This window comes from Macrobrachium rosenbergii, chromosome 56 (assembly GCF_040412425.1).
Source record: "Macrobrachium rosenbergii isolate ZJJX-2024 chromosome 56, ASM4041242v1, whole genome shotgun sequence".
NCBI lineage: Eukaryota > Metazoa > Arthropoda > Malacostraca > Decapoda > Palaemonidae > Macrobrachium > Macrobrachium rosenbergii.
Genome location: NC_089796.1, coordinates 45304151 through 45330708, shown reverse-complemented (window position 1 = coordinate 45330708; position 26558 = coordinate 45304151). Strand labels below are relative to the sequence as shown.

Here is a 26558-nt window from a genome sequence, read left to right as displayed (position 1 = left end):
GTATGTTTCATTTTCATTGCATTTGAAGGGTAATAATTTATAACTTTTATTTTCAACCAAACTTTGTTTTACATTTACATTATTCACTTGACAGTCTTTTATGAGAGAGAGAGAGAGAGAGAGAGAGAGAGAGAGAGAGAGAGAGAGAGAGAGAGAGAGATCAGAGACAAGAGAGAGAGAGCTTTTCATTGAGTCGAGAAATGTGTTGGCATACATTGATGATATATATTTCAATTTCATGGCATTTTACGGGTATAACTTGATGGGTATTGTTCACTTTCAATAACTTTTACTCTACATTACAGGTTTTCATATTACATTCGGGTCTTTCATAAATACTAATATTTTTTCAAAATTCATAAAATTCAGAAATATAAGGACTTTAACTTTTTCCAAATGAAGTATTACTGATTGATTGTATACTTTTTTTACATTTATGGGTAGTTTCATTTTTTTTGCATTTTACGGGTAATAACTTGACATGTAAATAATTTTATTGTATTATATTTGTTGTATAAAAGTGCAAACTTTTAGAATTCATTATTTTGCATGGTATTGTTTGTTATCTACAAACGTCCTGTTGCAGCCGCAAACACTCGCCAAAAGTTCTTTTCAGTCAGCTGTCTCCCGCTCATCCATCTTATAGCACTTTATAATCAACTCGCTCTGGTAAGTACAAAATTTTTTTTTTTTTTTTTTTTGTTCCACGTTCATGTGCATGCTATTACCTTTCCATAGATATGTATTTTTCTCCAATTTGCAATAAAATTTTAGCCCGGTCTCAGATGTTACATAACAGACAATTTTAGCCCGGATTGTGAGGGTTAATCTACCTCTGCTTGCTCTTTCTGATATTTTTAGCTCCATGATGTTTTCAGTAATTCCTTCTATCTGTTTCCATGCCTGGATAATCATGTAGCGTTCTCTTCTCCTTTCAAGACTATATAAATTTAAGAATTGTAGTCTTTCCCAGTAGTCAAGGTCCTTAACTTCTTCTATTCTAGCTGTAAAGGACCTTTGTACACTCTATTTGTGCAATATCCTTTTGGTAGTGAGGGTATATACCATATTATATTGAAATATTCAAGTGGACTACGTACGTACGTTTTATAAAGCATAATCATGTGTTCGGCTTTTCTTGTTTTGAAGTGCCGGAACAACATTCCCATTTTTGCTTTGCATTTTGCCAATATTATTGCTATTTGGTCACTGCATAACATATTCCTATTCAACATCACACCAAGGTCTTTAACTGCTTCCGTATTTGTGATTGTCTCATTATTAGGTCCTTTATATGTATACAGCATTCCTTCTTTATCACTATAGTTTATTGATTCAAATTTATCACAGTTAAATACCATCCTATTCACCTCTGCCCATTTATATATATTGTTTAGGTCTGTTTGTAGCGAGTTCCTATCTTCACCACAATTAATCTCTCTACTTATTCTTGTGTCATCAGCGAAACTTCTCACTACCAAGTCCTTAACACTAGTAAGAAAACAGTCCGCAACGTCAGATCCTTGTCTGATGACTCTCATAAAGCTCATATGGTGCACAAGTCAGGCTCCTTAAAACAAGTGTCACATCCCATTCAGGGGGCCTCAGTTCCCTGGGTGGGCAAGACTATTCAAAGCTTCTCAAAAGCATGGAGGTCTCCCATGAGCACGAGAGATCTACCCCCTTCAACCAAAGGACTTGGCCAAGGGCAGCTCTACAGCCCTTTATGGCTGAAACAGAGAAACTTAGCTACTTGCTGAAGATTAGCTGCTAACTGGAGAAATATTCTGTTGATGACACCAACCACAGGACATTTCCCCTGGTACACAGCTGCAGAGGACTTCCGAAGGTATCCTGACATCTCTGTTGCTCTGTGGTGAGAAAAGCCTCTTGCTAACAAGAGATGCTGGATAGTCTCCAGTCGTGAAGTGTCAGCCCTTCTACCGCCTGGTGATACCTCTACATGCAGCTGGCTCAGTAGGTTGTGCCATGGGGGAATCTCTCTCAGTACCTCAGAAGGTAGAGCTATCAGGTCCAGATACCACTCAGCATTTGGCTGGAGGCAATCCAGCGATAGACTGGTACACAGACGACACAGGTCCAGGTCAACTGTTTAGTCAACAAAGGCCTCTCCGATGGAACGTAGTATTTCCCATAGTGAGTGAGAGGCTGAGGAAGTATCTTGCTTGATCGGCTTGACTGACGCAAATTCTCCTGCCCAGAAACAAGAGAATTCACCTGGTCCAGAACCCCCTCGGCAAGTCTACACCAAGGCAAGCCTGTCGAGACCCTGGGTTCCCCAAAAAGACTCAACAGCTGAAAAACGGTCCATGGAAAAAGCCGAAGTCTCCTTCTCAAGAGCGTTGTACTGCCTTGTTAGACATAAGATCTCAACAAAATTCCTCTGTAACTCAAGGGTGTCCAAGTCCTGGGCCATAGGACCATTGAGTCCTTCCAGGTCATGGTCCTCCCAAGTCCCTCCCTCTACAGGAGAGGGTTGCTTGCCAGAGCCCCCTGAAAGGACCAATCCCGGAATGTATGCTTCCATGGTAGGGCTGGGGTGGGAACACAAACAGTCCCAGTCCTGAACCCTAGGCCTGTCCGGTTTCTGGCTCTTGGAAAACCCTGAGGTGGTGGGGGGGACAGGTGAGAGATCCCGAGCACCCTTTCCTGGCCTGCCGGAGGCCGAACTCCTGCATGGGTCAGGAAGAGCAGTCCCAACCACACGAATGTCAATGGGCTGTCCCTCTAAGGGGAGGAAGACTGGGTGGGGGACCTCCTCTAGTCTTGCCCAGGTGAGTGGGTTGGTAGGCCAGTGTCACTCTTCTGGGACCCTTGCATGGTGGATGCAGTAACACAGGCCTTTAGGCACCTTCAAGTGATTAATTAAACCAGAAACACTCGGCTCTCCCAGGAGGGGCCTAGGGAGGGCACAACTCCCTCGGGCTCCAAAACACCTGGAACAAAAGTTGGGTTAGGAGAGGGGAAACCACTCCCTTAGGAGTGGTAACAGCAAGTGAAGTTTATCTGAGGGCAAGAAGGAACCAGAGAGAACCTTCAGTGTCACCAGCTGAATACTGCACTCCGAGGACACCAAAGAAACCTTCTCTCTCTTCTTTTCCCAGCATACTTCACCCACTTTTAAGACGGCCAGACCCAACACTCGGAACAAAGGCTCAATTGGTAACAATCATGCCTACGGCATGATACACAAGCATATGAGATTCCAAGGCCTTTCCCTCCCTGGGCAGCACCTAAGATTTACAGGTTTCCTCTCAACAGGCAGTTGTAAACTAGGGGTTTGCATATTGACAAAAATACAACAAAAACATATATTTCAAAACAACAAAAGAAAGAAAGAAAAACAGCAGTTGGGCAGAGAGCACAAGAATACATCTGTACAGGCAGTCCTCAGTTAATGGCACATGTTCCTTTCCCAGACAAGCGCCTCTAACCAAATATCGGCAATAATAGTACTAATAACCCACTTAACCCTTAAACGCCTAATGGACGTACCACACATCGACGAAAATTGTCTGTTGGATGTCAAGTGGACGTACCATACGTCGACTAAAAATGCTTTATTTAAATATTCGCGGAAAAATAATTATAGGCCTAGTTTGCGGAAGGTTTCAAATCACGCGCCTTGAGGGATGCTGGGAGTTCACGGATCAAGCTGTTGTTTTGTTTATAAGCGTCACCCAGACACACATGCGCGAATTCCCTCCTTCTCGTACCAGACAGCATCAGCGTCGGACTGTGCGAGAGCGATTTTTTGACGCATCCGTGTTTTGCAGAACTTTGGCGAGTGTTTGCGTATTTGTGCTGCAACAGGACGTTTGCAGAGATGTCTCAAAGCCGTCAGGACCATGAAAGGCGCATACTGCCTGTCGGTAGTGAGCGTGTGAGACGAATTTTAGACTGGGATGCTGGAGAAGGACCCAGCAGCCAAAGTGACCCAGCTTCTCAGCGCCGTGTTGTTCGCCCACGTGTGACCGAAGGTGACCAAGGACCACATCCCGTGCCTTTTACGACCCCTAGGAAGCATCGGGGTGTCCTGAGGGGCATCCGTAAATTTTTTAAAAAAACTTTTTCCTTCGCTGAAAATCATGGCATTTCTTGAGTCACCTTGTCGTAATTTTTTCACCATTTTATATTATTCATTACATAAAGTGTTATACATCAAAATGTGTGCAATTTCATGTAGAATACAACAAAAATAAATCATTCTTTTTAGCTTTTAACAGTTTTGAAATATTTTCATTTAAATCACGATAACTGACAAAATTTTAACATTTGGTCAATTTTGACTCGACCGAAATGCTTGAAAAACGCAATCATAAGCCAAAATTCTTACATTCTAGTAACAATCAATCATTTACCTTTATTCTGAAACAAATGGAAAGTCTCAGCACAATATTTCGATTTATGGTGAATTTTGGAAAAAAACTTTTCCTTCGCTCTGCAAAAATCCTAGCATTTCTTGAGTCACATTGTCGTAATTTTTTTTGCCGTTTTATATTATTCGTTACATAAAGTGTTAAACATCAAAATGTGCGCAATTTCATGTAGAATACAACAAAAAATAAATCATGCTTTTAGCTTTTACCATTTTGAAATATTTTCATATAAATAACGATAAATAGAAAAAATCAACCTTCGGTCAACTTTAACTCTATCGAAATGCTTGAAAAATGCAATCGTAAGTCAAAATTCTTACATTCTAGTAACAATCAATCCTTTACCTTCATTTTGCAACAAACGGAAAGTCTCTGGCACAATATTTCGATTTATGGTGACTTTTTGAAAAAACTTTTCCTTCCATTCACGCATGCGCGAACTCTGCTAAAAATCCTAGCATTTCTTGAGTCACCTTGTCATAATTTTTTTTCGTCATTTTATATTATTCGTTACATAAAGTGTTATACATCAAAATGTGCGCAATTTCATGTAGAATACAACAAAAATAAATCATGCTTTAGCTTTTACCATTTTTGAAATATTTTCATATAAATAACAATAAATAGAAAAAAATCAACCTTCGGTCAACTTTAACTCGATCGAAATGGTAAAAAAATGCAATTGTAAGCTAAAAAACTTACAGTCTAGTAATATTCAATCAATTTCCTTCATTTTGAAACAACTGGAAAGTCTCTAGCACAATATTTCGATTTATGGTGAATTTTTGAAAAAACTTTTTTTTACGTCCGCTCGCAAATTCATGCATCATTTTGTGATAATATTTTCTCTGTGTTGCTTTAATCGTTTTACAATCTGTTATATACCAAAATCATCGCAATTTAGTGTACAATACAACTAAAAAAATTAACTCATTAGCTTTAACCGTTTTGCTTACAGCGATTTGTATACAATTATATACGAGTTTTTTTTTTCGCTGTCATATATTCCAATATTTATATATGATAATGATATTTTTTTTCATTTCTGATGGTTGCATACTAAACTTCAGGCAATGAGAAAAAAGGAGCCAAAAATGAACTCTTAATCTTAAAACTAAGCGTGCAGTGATTTTTTTAAAAACGTTTTTTCCGCTTCAGCGCTAGCTCCTGAACGCCACTGGCATACGGGAGACGTTTTTGTAAATAGGGCCTCGGCGTTTAAGGGTTAATGGCACCATTAATCGGATATTGGCACCGCTAACCGGAGATCAATGCTGCTTACCAGAGATTGGCGCTGCTAACAGGAGATCGGCACTGCTAACCAGAGATTGGCGCTGAAAACCGGAGATCGGTGCTGCTAACCGGACATCGGCGCTGCTAACAGATCAACGCCGCTAACAGGAGATCGGTGCCACTAACTGGAGATCGCCACCGCTACCTGGAGATTGGAGCCTGAAAATCCAGTTAACGAAGTTGCTAGACAAGCACCATAAAACCGGATTGCCGCTAACCGATGCCGCCGGTAAAAGGGGACTGGCTGTACACGACGGTGCCTGAAAGCAGAGTGCAGACAGACGAGTGGGCAGAGTTTCCCCCTTACCGTTGGTAGTTAACAACCTTGTTTGAAAGTTAAACAGCTGTTCCAGCTCATGTTTGCAAGCTAACTCTAATGTGCAGTAAGGACCGAAGGTTTGTATTTGTGTAGGAACAAATGCCATTTTTACAATAAAACAAGTTTTTATACAAACATGTCAGATAATAAAATAGCCTTATTCCATGAGAACCATCATACCAACTTCAAAATCCTGCAAAGAGAAAAGACCTACTAGGCATGCCCAATTCACACCCCTCTGTCCCAAAAGGAAATGAATTAACAATTCCTGTTTCAAGCTTCATCTTGAAGTGTGCAGGGAAGGGAAGAGGGCACAGGAAGTTTATGACTAACACATTTATGGAAAAATTAGAAAATATCTTTTATGAACCCATTAATCATAAAACAGCCTGAAATGCAACTGAAGACAGATGATAATGCAAAAGACCCATTGAAAAGGAGAGCAGACCCAAGTGCATGAGGTAATGGGTAAAAGTCAAGGGCTCAGACGGTAATCTAATATGCCTGAGCAGCACCAACGTCTATGAGATTTAATCTAAAATTTAAGTCTAAGCCATGATGAAGGAAGACTTAAGGGAGTAGAGAGGAACTTTAATAGCACACAGAGAACTTTAAATGAACAAGAACTCTGATCATCACACCAAGCAACAAACAGCTCCTACTTTGCTTGGTAAAGGACACTGATAAAGGACTTGCAAAGGGTGGTAATAGCTGCTGCAGTGACCTCTGAAAAGCAGTTAGGTGCAACAACACTGGGAAACCAGTGCTAGTGGCAATGTTTTAGTTGTTCCCTCCAAGCAGGAGAACTCGCAAGTTGTCCAAAACAACTACTAGGATGTCTAGAAACCAGTCTTGTTGTCATCAAAAGGCAGATATATAAGTCATTCTATCTTTCTAGAATTTTCCAATGCCCAAAACTTCACAGAACCTGTTCTCAGCAGTCGAAACAAAGGAAAAGCACAAACTTCCAGATCATACCAAGGCTGGTGCATGGTGTTCACTGCCCATGCCATTTCCAGCTTCAAAGACCTATACAGAGGTAGTCTAACATTCAATGACACAGCAAAAGTCACCCACACTTGCTACTCCAAACATGCATCTGATGAGCCATGCCAAGAGCATTTACCAAGACAATGCATACTCCTGGAATTAATTTTGGTACAGTATGATCTCATCTCTGTCTTCCCCAAAGAAGATTTACACTTCCAACAGGCAGTCTAACCTCATTTCTACCAGATTACATATACACACTATGGCAGTAGTGCTGTTCTCCATGATCTGAATGTAATGACTTGCCAAGACAGTCACAAATGCTTGGAGGCCTAAAGGCCATCTGCAGTTCCAGAAAAGTTCATGTACCTGCATCATTCCTTTACTGACCATACTTCGTTACCCTGTGAATCTAACAATAGGGCTCCCAACCATCATTCAGTTCCTCTCAGAAAATCAGAAGGAAACATTGAGGCTGTCTTCTAGCACAAAGCTAACTGCAGTTGGCAGAACAGATATAAAAGCATCAGTAAGGAACCAGCTTCTCCAGCAATACCAGATGACCTATCACACCACCTACGAAGAAACTCCCAGATAGTCTCCTGGAGGCAACAAACCCCTTCCCCCAAAGGGCAGACCAACTCTGCCAAAGTCTCAATCTGTATACACACTGAACATGCTCTCTCAACCCCTTTCTTGAAGAAGCCAAAATCAACTTGGCATCCAGATACCAATGGAAATGCTAATCAGCCATGGGTGCCAGTCCTGTTAAACATTCCAGGGGGCTGTACACAGGCAAACAAATGGCCTGAAACTGAAAAACATGCCCACTCTAAATGAAGCATAGAAATTTCTTTTAAGTGGGTGAATTGGACTGTGGAAATATCCATCGCTCAGGTCTACTGAAGCAAATTAGTCATCTCTGTGACTTTAATCTCCAAATGACCTAGCCATCTCTATTCAAAAGAGAATCAAATGAAGAAACTCAAGATGGCTGAGATCTATGATAAATCCCCAACTTGCCAGACTCGGAACAAGGAAGATCAAACTGTAAAATACCAACTTCTCTGGGCAAATCTCCTCAACTACATCCTTTTGCAACATAAGGTCCACCTGACTGTTGGTGACTGGCATCTTCACCTTACTGGAGGGGTAGAACTAGAGGGCAATTGTTCAATACAAGAGGAGAAAAGACAGAAACACATGTTGGCGGACAAGGAGAACTTCAAAGACCAAAGATTTCAAGACACTGGCCTCCATGTCCTCCAACACACCTCTGGAATAAACTTGACAAAATAAGGCAGCTTAAGCCTCTGAATAGCAGTTCTGTAGCTAATAAAACTTCTAAAGATACTTGTCCAGCAGAGGAAGCTGATGTACACTCATGGGACAGTCATAACCCCTATGAGAACTGCAGCTCTTCATAAGTAGCAGAGCATTTTTATTGATAGCATCCAAAGACTTAGACATGGGAAGCTCAAATAGCTTTAAACCCAACACCTCACTGTTGTACCAAAAAACAGCAACCAAAGTCCAAAGCAGAGGTGGGGGGGATTGCTAGTTTTGAATGCCATAAATCCAGTTAAGCTCTCAGGTTAATGTGGATTCAAGCCAACAGGATCAGGGATGAAGAAATCTCTTGTCAAAGTTTAAGGATTTTCTCAAGTAAAAGCAGCCTTACGGGAACAGATAGGGCAGACCATTTCGCATTGGAATATCTTGCACATAGTGTCCAGTGACTGAAGAATGAATGTCAGGCTTGAATGAGGACAATAAAACTGCAGAGGACATGTAATGTACAGGGGTGACCAAGTACAAAGGAGCAGTTGAGTACAGGGATACAGTCAACTACCAGTCAAATACTCTAGAGGCAGTCAGGTATGCAGGAGCAGTTGTATACACTAGGGCATGGGCCTGTGCAAAAGCAGTTACATACATGGTCAGAACCATCGAGGACAAGTATGGCATGCACTCAACAGACATCAAGGTCACAGTGACAGACATGGACACAAACAGCAAGAAAGCAGGTAATATCACAGAAGCCAAAGTCTGCAATTAACTCGACTATGAATGAACCCATTACAGTAAAAACTGGTCATGGAACACTATTAGAGGCAACTTTCTTTAGAGCTGGGCCAGGAAGCAGCTTCCACGGAACTAATAAGAGACTGAAGACTTTATGTCTCTTAAGCTGAGCCCTCTTAAGAGGGAGTAGGAACTCGCAGATAAAAAAGCACCATCAGACAGAAATCAAGAATTGACAGTCTTGACGAGTCAGAATACTCACCAGCTGTAGCACCAGAACAACATTTATACACTTGCTTGTGAAGAAGAGGAACCACTAAGATCTATGGCCCATTCTACACAAAGCAAACAGGTTTGCCGAGGGGAAACTATTGGTTCCAATGGGAAGGGTACTGTAAATGTGGGTCCTAGTCCAAGAATAAATGAGCAACATGACATCATTGCCTACACTAGTACATGGATGCACAATTCATTTAACAAATATACAATTGAAGGGAAGTAACGGCTCACAAAAACTCTTAATACTAGACAAGTAGAAAATAATATGCAGTACAGTAATGAACAGCTAAGGCAAAATGGAGAACAAAAGTTATGTCTACTGGCAAAAACAGCAAATACTGTCTACAGTAAACAAATATACCCTGATTAAGAATAAGGAAAGGGCAACAGTTAAAGTGAATAACCTCTCATGTAAACCCAAAGGAAAAAGTGAACAAATCAAGCAACAATTAACTAATAACTTTGAATCACAAAGGCTGAGCACATACTATATTTAAAAACTGAAAAAAGGGAGACCTCACAGTATAAGAACAGTGGTGAGCAAGCCACCAAGCAAAAGGCAGTAAGATGCTTAGCTATAAATGCACTTAACACTAACAAAACAAAGTGAAGCAAATGAATAAAATCTATATTAGTGAATAATAATCAATGGCACATTACAATAACAGTATTTGATTCTATTTAATTTATGACTGCTACAACTGGCATCACAACAACTAGGTTATTGACGCTACAATAAAATTTAATAGGTAACTAAAAAGATAAATCTGTAAATTTAAAAGGGGTTTCACATAGGAAATATCTAAAAATATACAGGCCCCCTTTTTACGTGTTTCACTTTTCCAGGTTTCATTTTGTTGCGGATTTTTTTGGAACACATCATTCACTTGTCTGCAGAGGAAATTTACTAATTTGCGGATTTTTCTTTGGGCTGTATCTCTAAAATTCTTACTAATTCACTTTTTTTAGTAGAGCAACACTGTGTATTCACTAATCACTGTATTTTTTCATTAAAATATACGTATACTGCAAGAGAGAGAGAGAGAGAGAGAGAGAGAGAGAGAGAGAGAGAGAGAGAGAGAGAGAGAGAGAGAGAGAGAGAGAGAGAGAGAGAGAGAGAGAGAGAGAATGAATAACGGCACAAGAAGATTTTAATAAATTTATGGGAGATGGTGAGGACTAACCACATTTGTATGATAAATAAATGATTTACCTAAAAATAAGTACTAATTTTCATATAATAATAATAATAATAATAATAATAATAATAATAATAATAATAATAATAATAATAATAATAACAATAATAATAATCATAATAATAATAATCATAATAATATACTCTAATTAAAAACTGAATGCATTTCTATAGTAAATTATGAGAAATTTTAAACAAACAAATACATATTCCTGATCTTCCTAAGCTCTGAAATGAGGGGGGGAGGTTGGACCTGTCATATGTCTCAAATATCTGACTGCGACCCTCGCAGTCAGATATCTGACATGTATGACAAGTCCAACCTCCCCCCCTCATTTCAGATCTTCACATAATTTACTGAAGAAATGCATAAATTTTTTAATTACAGTATACAATATTATTATTATTGTTATTATGTTGGCCATTTGGTGGTTAAAGTATTTTTAAGGATAAACATCTAAGATGACTTTGAAATTATATTAATAACAACATTTAAAAAATTAATAACTTACTGTAGTAAATAATTTTTTTTTATCAAAATGTATTCATGCGTAATCACAAAAATACCAACATGACGTAATTAACAAACCTAGCATTCTGTTTGGAGGTATGTACGTGCCCCTACCCACGTATTTTAGATGTGCTCTGTACAGTAGTACTATCCTAAAATACGTACCTGTATAGTAAATGTCACTTCAAAATCATCTTACAACACAGGAAAATATATGTAAAATGTATGCCCATTGCATTACATACAATATAAGCAGAACAATGTGCAAAGTTACGTAGGCCAAAGAAAACGTGTGTGGCTGATAGAGGATGCTTAAGAATGACAGTTGTAGGCTTGAACTTAATTTTGCAACATGACTGTGTTACAGCCCTCGGGGTTGTTATGGAAGTTCTTAAATTATAATTGAATTATCAGTAATAAATGTAAGAACTTGCATAACAATCCCAAGGGTTGTAACAAAAGTCATGTCGCCAGCAAGAAAAAAAAACACACACAAAGGAGGCAACAAGGGCACAATCAGTCAACAATTGTTCTCACACTTTGAAATGATATTAGGGTGGTCTGGGATGATAGTCTGAGGTATATTTTTGTTTGAACTGTCAAGTTTGGGGTAATTCTAAGCCCGCTGTCCGTGGTGAGGTAGCCTATGGCAGTTGACGTTTTTCTATAGAACTTGACTTGCTGAACAAGAATTTCAAGTAAAATTTTGTCGGTCGGCTGTAACTAAAGCGTAATTGACCCTCGAAAACTGCACACTGGTACCGTGGGTCCCCTGCACTGGTGCATACAGCTCAAGGGTAAATTACAGTTTAGCTGCAGCCGACGGGCAAAATGTTACCCTAAACTCGTGCAAAGCAAGCAAAGCAACACTGAAAAAACGTCAACTGCCACAGGCTACCTCAACTGCACACTAACCGTTGCTTGCGATCGGGGCGAAGAAATGTAAACAGTAAACAAATCCGCCATCTTGGGTTACGTAACCACTAGGGAGCCATATGTTCAGCAGGGGGGGGGGGTGGGGAAGGTGAGGTACTGCACAAAAGGTACAAGTTGGTAAAGTGACATAGGACTGTTATGTAGAAACATGGCGGTAAATGACAATTACCCAAAAATAATAACGCTCCTACATGAAAAGCACTAAAACCTAATAACACCAAAACACAGGTGACCTAACTACCTACTAATAAAGAAGATAGTTTAGGAACCTTACCTTAAAGGGGTGGAGGGTACAATTCAGCCGCCACCTTTACAAATGCGTGGAGCCTCGTCTTCGGGTCATCAAAGTGGATTTTAAAATGGGCTACTGCCAAGTACCTGATGAAGTTGTACCTCCTATGGCCGTATGCGCACCAGTTACTGGGTCCACAAAGTTCATGGAGTGATTGACAGTTAAGTGCACGTAGCCTTCGTCCTTCAGGCGGTCATAAGCTCTCCAGCAATCAGATACAATAGTTGTCCCCTGTATAATGTAGTCCTTATAACTAAGGTAGCAATTGACACAGGTAAGAGGCAAATTGCACTTGGTTACAGGCTCAGAGGAGCAGGAGGTTCGGGGTGACGTCCGCCATCGTGCTGGGTTGAAGAGTAAGTGAACTGTGTCGGTGAACTGCACCGGAACAGGGTAGGAAGGATGAAGTTTGGGGGGGCTAAAAGTGTATTTCTGCTTTCAGTTTTGGGGTGGTGGAACGGCGCTGCGCGCCTTATCCGCACTTTTAAAATAATCTGGCAGGCTCATATGCTCTGGCAAGCGGTAATATTGCGCGGCGTGCGCCAACCACAGGGCTTACAAAATATGTAAAAAAAAGGTTTCTGTTAACTCACTGAGAGAAAGTGGTAGCGAAACATCCTGCAAGACCCTTCTCCTCCTACCCCATATACATGCTTCAGGTGTCTGCCGACAAATGTAATTTTGTAAGTTATTTATGGTAAAAGTACTGGAAGAAGGTTGTAGGCACAAGCTACAACGAATAGGAAACGGTTATAAAACAGTTGAGCAAAAGGAATACATGTAACTGAGTTTATGTATCCCCCAAATTCTCCACCTGGGTGAAACGTAATGTTGAGGTAACGTTGCAACGTGATTGGTTGGGTACAGCCACCAGCCAAAAAACCCACCAACTGCTCTCTCAGTTGGAGGCATTGGATGAACCGAAAGCTCCCCTGTAAGACCGAGCATGCGTGACATGGCCTGGAATCAGCAGTAGTAGTGATATGTGAAAAGTACCTTTGTAACGGCTCACGCTATCCATTTATTCCCCCTTATTTTTACGCTTGTTTTTGGTGTTCCAAATGACATATATAACTGGAAATACAACAATAAGTTGCCCAAACCTTTTCCCAAGTTATTTACCCCACCCAGAACCCTGGATTCCCAACGGGTCCCCCTCACCGTGAGCTATTCTCGAAAGTGTTTTTACCCACCCAGGACCCAGATTCCCAACCGGTCCCCCTTACCGTCGGCTACAGTTCTAAGGTAATTTACAGCTTAATTACAGCCGTGTGACAAAATATTACTTTAAATTCTTGTTCAGCAAGTAAAGTTCTATAGAAAAATGTCAACTGCCATAACCTAGCCCACCGCGGACAGCTGGCTTAGATCTACCAAGTTTGGCAATGAACTGTTAAAATTGGCATTTATAACATTTTTAGGGTGTATCTAGCCTACTTAACCCTTAAACCCCAAGCCTCTATTTACAAAAGTGTCTGCCGTATGCCGGCAGCGTTCGGGAGTTAGCGCCGGAGCGGAAAAAAAGTTTTTTTCAAAACATCACAGCACGCTTAGTTTTTAAGATTAAGTTTATTTTTGGCTCCTTTTTTTGCCATTGCCTGAAGTTTAGTATGCAACCATCAGAAATGATAAAAAATATCATTATCATATATAAATATTAAAATATATGAAGGCACGAAAAAAAATTTTCATATATAATTGTATACAAATCGTGCTGTGAGCAAAACGGTTAAAGCTAAGGAGTTTTTTTCTTTGTATTGTACACTAAATTGCGATGATTTTGATATATAACAAATTGTAAAACGATCAAAGCAACACAGAGAAAATATTATCACAAAATGATGCATGACTTCGTAACATGAGGACGTAAAAAAATTTTTTTTTTTCAAAAATTCACCATAAATCGAAATATTGTGCTAGAGACTTCCAATTTGTTGCGAAATGAAGGTAATTGATTGAATATTACTAGACTGTAAGTGTTTTAGCTTAAAATTGCAGTTTTAAACCATTTTGGTCGAGTTAAAGTTGATTGAAGGTTGAATTTTTTCTATTTATTGTGATTTATATGAAAATATTTCAAAACTCATAAAAGCTACAACCATGAATCATTTTTTGTTGTATTCTACATGAAATTGCGCACATTTTCATATATAAAACTTTATGTAACGACTAATATAAAACGGTGCAAACATTACAACAAAGTGACGAAAGAATTTCTGAGATGTTCGGCCAAGTTACTGCGCGGACGTAAGGAAAAAGTTTTTCAAAAATTCACCATAAATCTAAATATTGTGCTAGAGACTTCCAATTTGTTGCAAAATGAAGGAAAATGGATGAATGATTGAAATTTTGGCACTTATCGTGGTTTATATGAAAATATTTCCAAACTGATAAAAGCTACAACCATGAGTTATTTTTTGTTGTATTCTACATGAAATTGCACACATTTTCATATATAAAACTTTATGTAACGACTAATATAAAACGGTGCAATCATTACGACAAAGTGACGAAAGAATTTCTGAGATGTTTTCCTCCGAGTTACCACGCGCAGACGTAAGGAAAAGTTTTTTTCAAAAATTCACCATAAATCTAAATATTATGCTAGAGACTTCCAATTTGTTGCAAAATGAAGGTAAATGATTGAGTATTACTAGACTGTAAGAGTTTTAGCTTACAATTGTGTTTTTCGACCATTTCGGTCGAATCAAAGTTGACCCAAGGTTGAAATTTTGGCACTTATTGTGATTTATATGAAAATATTTCAAAACTGATAAAAACTACAACCATGAGTTATCTTTTGTTGTATTCTACATGAAATTGCACACTTTTTCATATATAAAACTTTATTTAACGACTGATATAAAACGGTGCAAACATTATGACAAAGTGACGAAAGAGTTTCCGAGATGTTCGGCCGAGTTACTGCGCGCGGACGTAAGGAAAAAGTTTTTTTCAAAAATTCACCATGAATCTAAATATTGTGCTAGAGACTTCTAATTTGTTGCAAAATGAAGGTAATGATTCAATATTACTAGAATGTAAGAGTTTAAGCTTACAATTGCGTTTTTTTACCATTTCGGTCGAGTCAAAGTTGACTGAAGGTTGAATTTTTTCTATTTATTGTGATTTATATGAAAATATTTCAAAACTGATAAAAGCTACAACCATGGGTTGTTTTTTTGTTGTATTTTACATGAAATTGCACACATTTTCATATATAAAACTTTATATAACAGCTAATATAAAACAGTGCAAAAATTACGACAAAATTATGAAAGAATTTCTGAAATTTTTGGCAGAGTTACCGCGCGGACGTAAGGAAAAAGTTTTTTTCAAAAATTCACCATAAATCGAAATATTGTGCTAGAGACTTCCAATTTGTTGCAAAATGAAGGTAAATGATTGAATATTACTAGAATGTAAGAGTTTTAGCTTACAATTGCGTTTTTTGACCATTTCAGTCAAGTCAAAGTTGACCAAAGGTTGAAATTTTTTGTAGTCAACGTACGGTATGTCCACTCGTCACCTGACAGACAATTTTAGTCGACTTACGATACGTCCAGTCGGAGTTTAAGGGTTAAGAGTAACAGTAGTAGGAGAGTACTGTAATGTAGAGTTACTTTGGGTGTTTTGGGATGATGATTTGGGGTGTATTTTGTTTGAAATATTAAATTGTTTTAGTATGATAATTTAAGGTATATTTTTGTTCAAACTATCAAATTAAGCAGTGAAATGTTAAAACAGGCAGTTATAAGCATTTTAGTTTAAGGGGTACAAGGTATTTGGCAGTTATAAGCCAGTCATAAGCATTTTTAGAGGGGATTTTTGCATTTTCACAGTAGGTTCTGGAACCTATTCCCACGTAAAAATGGGGGAGCACTGTATACACTTAACACTAGGATGGCCAGGACCTTTGATATATACAGAATGACCGAGGTGTCGTTTTCAATACCTTATTTTCAATCCATATTTTGAATTATTGACTATATATTTGATTAATAAGTAGGATAATACCTGTATAAGCATTTTTAGTTTGTTTTGTGTCTGTTTGAACTATCAAAATAGGCAGTTCTAAGTGTTTTTAGAAGGGTTCTAAGTTTCCCCGGTCTGGGGTGCTGCACACTGATAAATTATGCCGTCCCTTAAGGGTTAATCCCTGACAATTCCACTGGAGAAAATGAATGAAGTTTACTTTGGTTTTGCCTTGCATCTGCTTTTTCCTGGATAGGAACTGATGGTTTATGGCAGCCTATCGTCTTAAATTCAATGGTGGTGTTACTTCCATGGAGGAGGTATCTGCCATAGCTGGAATATCCTTCCCCAGTATCATGGACTTTGGGCACCCTTGATAGCACCTTTGCTATTGAAATTTCAAGTTCAGGAGCACCAGACAAAGCTGGCACTGCCTGAGGAGTGGTAGAATTTTCAGGCTCAAATGATGCATCCTCCAAAGCATCAAGAGAAACAGTCATTGCTGGTGCGGGCTCCAATGAGACAAGAACCAGATACAGATGATGCAGCTTCCACAGACGCCAGAGTGCCAGCCATAGTTAGTGCACCCTCCAAAGAAGCCAACAAACCAGGTATAGCTGGTACAGCCTCCTGAGAGGCAAGACTGCTAGGTACATCTGGCACCAGAAATAAAGGCACTACCTCTGAGGAGGCAAGAGTGCCAGATATCACTGGCACAGCCTGCAAAGAGGCAGGAGTAAAGGTTGCCAATGACCTTCCCTTTACTTTGCCAAGGGAAGCATCTCTGGTAGCATTTATATTTCTTCTGTTGGCAGCAATACTGGAAAAGGATATTCCAGGTCTAACATACTGATTTAATACTTTCTCTTTTGCCTCTCTACATGTGATATGTTCACTTACCTTTACTGTCTGTATATCTTTTTCCATGATGCACACATCACAGTTCTGTGAAAAAGATGGATGATCTTCTCCACAATGTACACATCTTGCTTCTTTACTACATACAGCATGCTCTGGTTCACTACATTCAACACGTGGCAGACTTGCCTTGTAGGTTCTGCCTACAAGACCCTAACATATATTCCATTAAAACACCTTCTCTTGGGATATATTGCTTTACCTTAAAACATAACCATGCTGCTTTTATTACAAAACACCTCCTTTAAAAATTCGATCTTGGGAAAAATATATTGCTTTACCTTTGCCGTAAATGGCAAAATTCCTATATACCCAAAAACTTTTTCAAATGATTTAGTCTGGTATAGTTTTTTAAGGATATATATTCCTTCCTTTGAAATGAAATGATGGATTTTTAGTTATTCCTAGCCATGTCAACTCCCCCCTATAAACTTCCAAGCTAGAAGGACACGTTTTTCATGCTCGCTAGCCTATCTGTATTTTCTGCGGTGTTTTTTTTTCACCGTGCCTAAAAGGTCAGAGTTCACTTCATGCTTCTAGAATGCCGAAAAGCCAAGTGGAAAAGTCCAAAAGTAGAAATCAAGAAATATGCCAAGACTGGAGCGAAGATGTATTGTTGCCCAAACAATACAGCGATCTCTTTGACCAGAGACCAACCACATCCACCCCTAAACGCCTTTTATTTGTCTTCACTACCAATATTTTACTGTTAATGGGATCCTGAAAATAAAATGATCATAATAAGTGAAGCAAGACTTGATGAATTACTTGAATCACGAATCAGGCTGGAACTCCCTCCATTTGGCAAGGGATGGATTCGAGACACTAATAAAAAGTGTAGGCAACTCCCCACCTTGCAGCAAGATCAGACAGGGGACCAGGAACCTAAAATTTATAAGAATGTGTTTTGAGGCACATAAATAATTTAATATTCTTATTTATAATCATTTTGCATTAAAATTAAAAATTAAAACCATAGAATTAATTGTAACACAGTCTTAATGCCACCCTTTTTTATGTAACTAAAACTTTGAAGGCCCCTCAAAACACCCAATCTAAATTTGAAATTTTAAATATAACATGGGAAACATGGTAGATTAAAACAAAGCCACCTGATTTTGGCAATTTTTTTCTGTAATTTTCGGGAAAATTTCATTAATAAAAAAAAAAAAATTCAATCCAAAAATAATTGAAAAATCAAAAATCCCGGCTTTGTATCGAAGGTCCATATGTGTTTTATACGTGGTTCAAATCTCATCCCTTAAAACCAAAAAGCAAAGGAGGAGATGCAAAAATGGCCACTTTGCCTCTAAAAAAACCTAACTGAACAAAAATTTTTTCCCAGAAGTTCTATCCTTTAACAAACCCCTTATATCAATGGGTTAAAAAGTCAGGTTGAATTAAAGGTAATAATTAAGTCTGGAAGTGGAACTAAGGCTCCATTGATCTTCTTCATTCTTTCAACTCTACACACCTTAATCTTTTAATTCTTCTACAAGCTTCTCCTCCCAGTACGTCATCAGTTGGGGTGCAAATATCATTCCCTTGGTGTAATTCCAAAAAGCATGTACTAAGCAGTCTACTTGTCTCCTCCCAGATGCAATAATGCTTTTAATTTTTCACTTTCTTTTGCTCAAGCCAATTCTACTGTTAGTTTTCCTTGACCACAACACTCCACAATGTCACTGTACATATTAAAAATGTCACAATTAGAATCTTTCTGATCAACGATCAAATACTTATCATAAGAGGTTTCAAATATACCTGGTCCTATTTCACATACATTTCTGGTTACTTTCCCTTTGCTCCGTGTTGGAGCATAGGGGTCCAGTGTAATTACACTAGGTGGTTTCCTATTCTTTTCCAAACACAGGTTGTCAGAGGAGGTGCAGAGGTCATCATCTGTGCCAAAATGGTATCATCAGTGGGTCCAGGGTTCTTGATTCTTTATAGCTACTACTCAAAGATCGAATATCATAAAAAAAAAAGTTAAGTGCACTTGAAAACCTTAAAAAGATATCATCAGCCTTTCATGGAGTTTATTCTTCTACCAACGGCACAAGTGAGAGCCAACTCCCAAATGTTTGGCCCCTACCTTACCCCATAGGGGATGGCACAATGCCGTTATTGTGGCCCAAGTGCAAGCCAAACCTGCCTGCTGGGGCAGAGTATTACAAGAAAACAATTATCCCCACCCTAACCATATTATGGGCAAACCAGATAGAATGCAGTCTCTCCTATCCCCAGAACCAGATCACCCCTGGAATTCATGGCCTAGCCTTGCAGAATAGTCCCACCATTGAGCTATCAATCTGATATCCCTCAGGTCCAAACATTATCGGGTAGTTGATGATTCTACCACAGTTCCCATTAATTGCTTTGGATATAAACCCAGTCCCAGCTATACCTTCTTTTCCTATTTATCAGGGCCAATAAATTTTACCAAAAGTGGAAGATTCCACAAAAATTAACCCAAAGTAATATGTCATGATGTGTGGGACTCATGGACTGAAACCCAGGAACAAATTCCAGGGGTTCAAGAGCCCCCTCACCACATCAAGGTGGTCCCACGTCGAGGGGAACAATAACGGGAAAAAACAGTCCTGAGGAATGGAGTAGCGCAATCAACTATGAAGGAGTCACATGAAAGGGTAATGCATTCTTTCCTTTCCCAGAAAGTGGGATACAAACTGAGCATGCACAGTGCATGTTTTCTCCTTGCAAGGTCTTTCAAGTTGGTGTGACTGGAGCCGTTTACATGGATTACGGGTATTTTAAGATTTATGGGTTTATAAGAATAACATTTATTACCTTACAAGTTCATCCATACTACCTACAGTATTTTTGCCAAATAGGCAACATTACCAAGTAATACATCACACATGATTAATAAGCAGTGCTGAGCTTCAGCATCACTCAAAACTCAAACATTAACATCCTGACACATGCAATTTTCTTATTACAAGAATCATACATACCTTGAGCTGTTCTACCTCCAGTGTAATCCTCAACAGGTTGCCCTTTCTTGAAAAGTTTAATTGTTGGGTAACCAGACACAAGATGTTCCTTTGCTAGTTCTGTTTCCTTTGTTGCATCAACTTTACCAATTCGTATCCCTTCTTCCTTCAGTTGTTTAGCAGCTTCTGCATATTCTGGGGCTAACTTTTGGCAGTGCCCACACCTACAATGTTATCATAATGATGATATTTTCACAGTAAATTGAAGTTTCATATATACTTACAAGTAGTTACATAGCTATAGTTTCTCTCGCACAGCAGCTTTTATTTAAAAAATCGTGGTAGTGCTTCGACTGTTTAGTGTAGATGACAGACCCTGCCCACTATCAGGGAACACTGGGACAACCTGACAGCCGTTAACAGTTCGTTTATGCCTTATATCCATGAGAGAGGAGGAGGGCAGGCTCTAATCTAGCAATTACCTAGTAATTACTTGGAAAGAATACAGTATATGAAATTTAATTTTATGAAAATATAATTTTCATACATGTAATTTACCAAGTAATTACATAGCTGAATCCCACATTGAATGGAGGTGGGATCCATGGACATAATCTACTCCAAAACACTAAGACAATGATAATGAATTTGAAACAGAATAATCTGCCAGCACTGAATGCAATGCTTGTTGTTTCCTTACCTGGTAAGAGAGCTACTGCAGGTGAATACTGCCTCTGGTTGGTGCTCATCTTAACCTGTAGTGACGTGGCTGTTGAGCCTTGGAGTGCCTCTACTTTAGTGGAGAGCTTTGCAGCAAATGATAGGACCAATGGCTAGCAAAGCATATATAAGTGCCTTGCCCTGGGAGCAGTACCAAGATTAAAAACCAGACAATGCTGTCACCTACTCTAAAAACACTTGATAAAAACCACAACTTATCCACCAAGACTGGTGGATACTCTGGGTACATTGTACCCCCGGCTCTCCAAAACTCAAAAACCCTACACCAAGACGAAATGACAGGAGAAAAAGAGTGCTTCCTAAGATCCTTCACCTAATACCATGCCAGCAACGATAATGGCCCCAGGGTACTGCAATCATTAAACACAGTTTCCATGTCTTTCTAATAGTGAGAGGCAAAAACTGACCTGCACTTCCAGAAAGTGGACTGGATAATAGAAGACAAGGACATGTTATGTCTGAATGCCAAAAGAAGTGGACACTGCTCTGATGTCATGCACTCTTACTTTAAGGTTCAGTAACAAATCCTCCAAGATCTGGGCGCGTGCTTCCCTAATTAAATCTCTCGACAAGAATGACAAGGTGTTCTTTGAGAAAGGACAAGACAGGTTCCTTGGCGAACACCAAAGGTTATCAGATGTACCCTTGATCTTTTCTGTCCTATGCAGGTAATGTCTCAGCACTCTGACTGGACACAGGACTCTTCTTCCTCTTGACCTAGAATATCTGTTAGGTTCTTAACCATAAATGAACGAGGCCAGGGATTGGATGGGTCCTCATTCTTTGGCAGAAAACCTACAGTGAAAGAAACTGCATTCCCTTGAGAGAAACCCATTTTCTTGTCAATGGCTTGGGGTTCACTGATGTGTTTTAGCTGTGGCTAACACAAAAGGGATGCAACTCTTGTGAGTCAGGTTCCTAAGAGAAGCAGACTTAAGGGGCTCAAAAGATGGACCTGTCACCCATTTCAGGACCACATCCAGGTTCCAAGAGACCAAAGAATTTTCCTTTTTACATTTCTACGTATCAAAGGACTTTTAACAGGTCACTGATATCAGGGTTCAAAGAGAGACCCAGTCCTCTATGTTTAAAGACTGAGTCAGGCATAGCCCTATAGCCTTTAATGCTCGAAGAAGACAAGTTCCTCCTATTCCTCAGAAAAAGGATAAAGTCTGCAATCTGAGTTACAATGGTTTAGACCATTGTAACTGAGATTCCAGAGGAGATATTGCGACTGAGGCACCACTGTCGAAAGACTGACCGCTTAGTCTTTCGACTGACCACTTAGCCTGATAGACGAGGCTAGAAAATCATCTTCTGCACTGAGCAATAGCTTCTGCAGCTCCTCTTGAAAACCCCTTCACTCTGAGCAGCTTAGAGACAGTCTGAATCCTGTCAGAGCAAAAGTGGACAACCCTTGATGGTGCCTTCTGAAGTGGGGTTGTCTAAGTAGAGATGGTTTTTGAGGCAGCAGCCTTGGGAAGTCTACCAGTAGATGAAGAAGGTCCAGAAACCACTCTCTCAGAAGCCAAAAAGGAGCTATGAGGGTCATGGTCACATTGCTGTGCATCTGGAACTTGTTCAAAACCTCCCTGATCATACAGAAAGGAAGGCACACAGGTCTAGATTCGACCAATCTCATGGCATGGCATCCGTGGCCCATGCAAGGTGGTCTGGGGTTGGTGAGTAATACAGAGGAAGATGATGGTTCCTGGAGGTGTCAAACAAGTCTATCATTTGTTTGCCCCATAACTTCCACTGGTCTCGACAAAGTAAAGGGTCCAAGGTCCATTCGGTGGGAAGGACCTGCTTTAGTCTCCCCTGGATGAACCGAGTGACCAGAGTCATTTGATTTCTGTCTGCCTACAGCAGTAAGTCTCTCGCTGCTTGACACAAAGAGAAGGAATGGGTCCTGCCTTGCTTTCAAATATAGCCTAAGGCTGTGGTGTTGTCCACATGAACCACTACCATCTTATTGCAGACTCGGGAGGCAAAACTCTGAAGGCCTAGCTGGGTTCAGCAGATGAAGGAACTTCCCTTCTGACAGCCTTTCTTCTGACAGCCACCACTGCAGGTCTGATTTTATCTCCAAGGTGATCGGGAAGACATGACTGTCGGACTGTGTTTTTCTGTTCCAGTTGGCCTTCAGGTAAAACTGGAGAACTCTCACATGTAACCTGCCCAGTCTGACAAAGGTTTCTATGGAGGTCAGAGTCCCCAAAAGGCTCATCCATTGCTGAGCTGAATAAGACAAAAGGGCTGGAAATTTTCAGACTGCCTGAAGGCACTTGGATATCCTCTTTAGGACAGAAAATCCCAAAAGCCTGAGAATTCAGAATCATCCCCAGATACAGCGTTTCTTGTGAAGGGGTTAACTGGGACTTATGAAGGCTTAAAAGAAGGCCCTGCTCCTGGGTCAGAAGAATAGTCTTGTGCGTGTCCTCCAGGCACTTGTCTTTTGACAGGAATCGAAGTAGTAGGTCGTCTAGGTGAAGACCCACGTTGATCCCTAGTAAGTAGAGCCATTTCAAAAGAGGAGCAAGAATTCGAGAGAACATCCGAGGAGCCGTCAAAAGGCGGAAGCAAAGGGCCCAAAACTGGTATACATTGTCTTCTACAACATACCTCAGATATTTTCTGGATACTGGATGAACTGGAAAATGAAGGTACACATCTTGCATATCTAGGCTTATCATCCAGTCACCCTGGTGAATGAAAGCAAGGACCGACTGGCTTGTCTCCATCTTGAATTTTGTCTTCATGGCGAAATGATTGAGGGTGCTAACATCGAGGACTGGTCTCCAACTCCGTTGTTTTGGGAACCACGAAGAGAAGATTGTAAAATCCCTCAGTGTCAGTGTTCTGAACCTCCTCTATGGCTCTTTTCTGTATGTGGGAAGGGACTTCCTCCAGAAGGGCTGAATGCCTCTCTGAGCCAGCTGAGTATGCTGTCAATTCTATGGGAGAAGTGACCAACAGTGGGCTTTCCAAGAATGGAATGACGTAGCCCTCCTTCACAACCTTGACAACCCAAGGCTACGCTCCTCTTATCAGCCACTTCTCCCAAAATTCCAGAAGTCTGGCCCCTACTGGCGCATGGAGGACTTCTGAGTCACTTTTTCTGCACTGACTTGGCAGAATTAGTGTTTCTGGATGCAAAATGGACAATTAGACTGGCCCTGAAAGACATTCTAGTTCTCCCTCCATGAAAGGGATGTTGCTGGAAGGGGAAGATGGTCCCGCATTGAAGAGAGGAAGACGGTTCTTTGGGGCGCCCTGAAGACTGGGTCAGCAAGTCCTTAGTTGTCTTTTTCTGCAGATCTGGGGCTATTTCCTTCACCATATCTTGAGGGAAGAGGCAATTCTTGTCCATTGGTGAGAACATCTGAGCTGACTTTTGCAACTGGGTAACCCCTCTTGGATGTGAAGGAGCACCAGAGCTCTCATTTCTTAAGTACCCCAAAGGTAACGAAAGAGGAAAGCTCAAGCGAGCCAGCTCTAACAGCTTTGTCTGCGCAGGACAAGACCCCAAGCCAGTCCGAAGCAGTGCCCCAGCCAAATCCTGATGATCCTCGATCTTCTTGGCTAATGCGCCCACTTCCCAATAGAGGAAACTAAGGACTTCAAAAACTTTGAAAATGCCCTTTACCATATGATCGAGTTCTGCGGACGAGAACATAACCTTGGCTGAAGCAAAAGCCGAATGACAAGACGAGTCGATCAAACCAGAGAAGTCCACTTGGGAGGAGGCAGTGACTCCCACAGAAGGAGCTTCCCAGGTCATGTAAGACAACTGACTCCTGTGACCTAGTCGAGAAGGAGGAAAAGCTAAAGACGTTTTCCCCTGGTCTCTTTTGGCTGAAAGCCAATCTTCTATTTCTTAAATTGACTCCCTAGAAGCAGAGGAAAAAACTATCTTGGGGAGACGTGCACTGTCATCTGTCTGGTTCCTCATTAAAAATGTCAAGGCTGGCAAAGACAGGGCAGCTGGAATGAAGCAAGAAGGAAAGTTCGCCATTAAATATCTCAATAAGGCAGCAAAAGCCGAAGGAGCCACAGGATCTAATTCGACCTCTTCTTCCGAAGAAATCAGGGACAGGTAGTTATCCTGAACAGGCTTAGGAGCAGGAGGAGCTTTCTTCAGAGGGTCCATAATTTGTGCCAAGTGGTGTTTAATCGGAGCCAGAGCAAGGCTGACCGGGTCCACAGATGAAGGAGATGAAGCAGGAGGTTTGATTGGAGGTGACGAAGGAGACTGCAGTCTCTGGGAAGACAAAGCAGATGATAGACAACCAGGGTGTGGGTGCTCAGGAGTGGACACTGGACGCCCGTGGGCAGACGCTGGACGACTGGGAGCGGGAACTTGGCACTCGGGAGTGGGCGCTGGCATTCGGTAGCTGGCACCAGTTGCTCGGAAAGTAGTACAGTACATCTGGAAGTCAGGGCCTTAGGAGCCAGGTGTGGGCACTGGTGGACAAAAGTCGAGCAGACAGGCAAGACATTCTCCAGAATGTCCAAAGCAGACAGATGTGGGCACTCACAAACTGAAGTGGACAGGTGTGGGTGCTCATGGATTGAAGTGGACACAAAGGTCCACTGAGTAACTGCATGAAGGCCTGGGACTGCAAAGAGAATGCTTGTACTTCTTAACAGGCACTGGACTCCCCATGGGATCGGGACTCTGACCGAGGCTTGCAGAGGAGCGCTTAAAAGGACGGTAAGAGCCCAGGTAACGTCTACGGCGGTTCCTGCCTGCGCCGCCGCCGCCGGATGAGCTTGACGACTACCCATAGGCAAACCCCATTGGCCTCCCTTGGACTTTCAGTGTGTCTTCCCCCAGGGTTAAGGGAGCAGGACAGTGACCTCAGTCTAAGAGAACCAACGGGACGAGTAGCCATCTATTCCACTTGCACTGCATTATCACTTTGCACTTTTTCCGTGAACACTTTTTGCATAATCACTTGAATAGAAGCCCCCAACTCAGCAATAGTACTCACCACTAAATTAAGCTTTTTATCAAATCCAGTTTTGATACTGGTGATGGTATTATGATCGGAAGTAAGGGAGCCAGGCACAGAAGTAGAAGGAAGTTCACTAGGAGGGCCAGTGCAGTACAGTACAGGCAGTCCCCAGTTAATGGCGGGCTTGGTTAACGGCCATCCAGTTTTATGGGGCTTGTCTAGCGACGAAAATCGGCAATTTTCGACACCGAAAATCGCCAATTTCCACTTATCGGCACTGATAATTGGATATTGGTGCAGATACATGCCTAACAGGGGTGCCGATAACCGAAAATTGGCGCTTTTTGGCATTGATAAGCCCCAAAAATCTCCGACTTTCAGTTATCATCACACCCTCAAAACGGAACCCTTGCCATTAACTGGGGACTGCCTGTATTAGGAAAGAAAGTATGAATACCAGACAAAGGGAAGTAATAGGGCTAACCTCTAAGCTAGGCCTAGGTGTAGCCTCTAAGCTAAGAGAGTGTTCTCGGCTCTAGAAGCCGTCTTTCTTTTCCTATCCCTCTCTAACCTGTCTAAATGAGAGCTCAAAACTTTTCATTGATTACTATCCCACACTGCACACTCAACACAAGTATTATCCATACTGCAATCTTGCCCCCCCTACATTCAATGCAAATCGTATGAGAATCGTAGCAGGCTTTGATTAACTTAGCCTTATAGCCTACACCGCTACAATAGTGGACACTAGAACCGCTAGAAT

At 40.7% G+C, this 26558-nt stretch overlaps 1 protein-coding gene across 1 annotated transcript in view; it reads right to left on the bottom strand.

Annotated features, from left to right (window-relative positions):
- Positions 1-26558, bottom strand: part of LOC136836303 (protein disulfide-isomerase A4-like) — a 142323-nt gene that overhangs the window by 77365 nt on the left and 38400 nt on the right. Inside the window, exon 3 of the mRNA XM_067100423.1 lies at positions 20115-20317. Coding sequence (XP_066956524.1) covers positions 20115-20317 — 203 coding nt within the window. The remainder of the gene's footprint in view (positions 1-20114; positions 20318-26558) is intronic.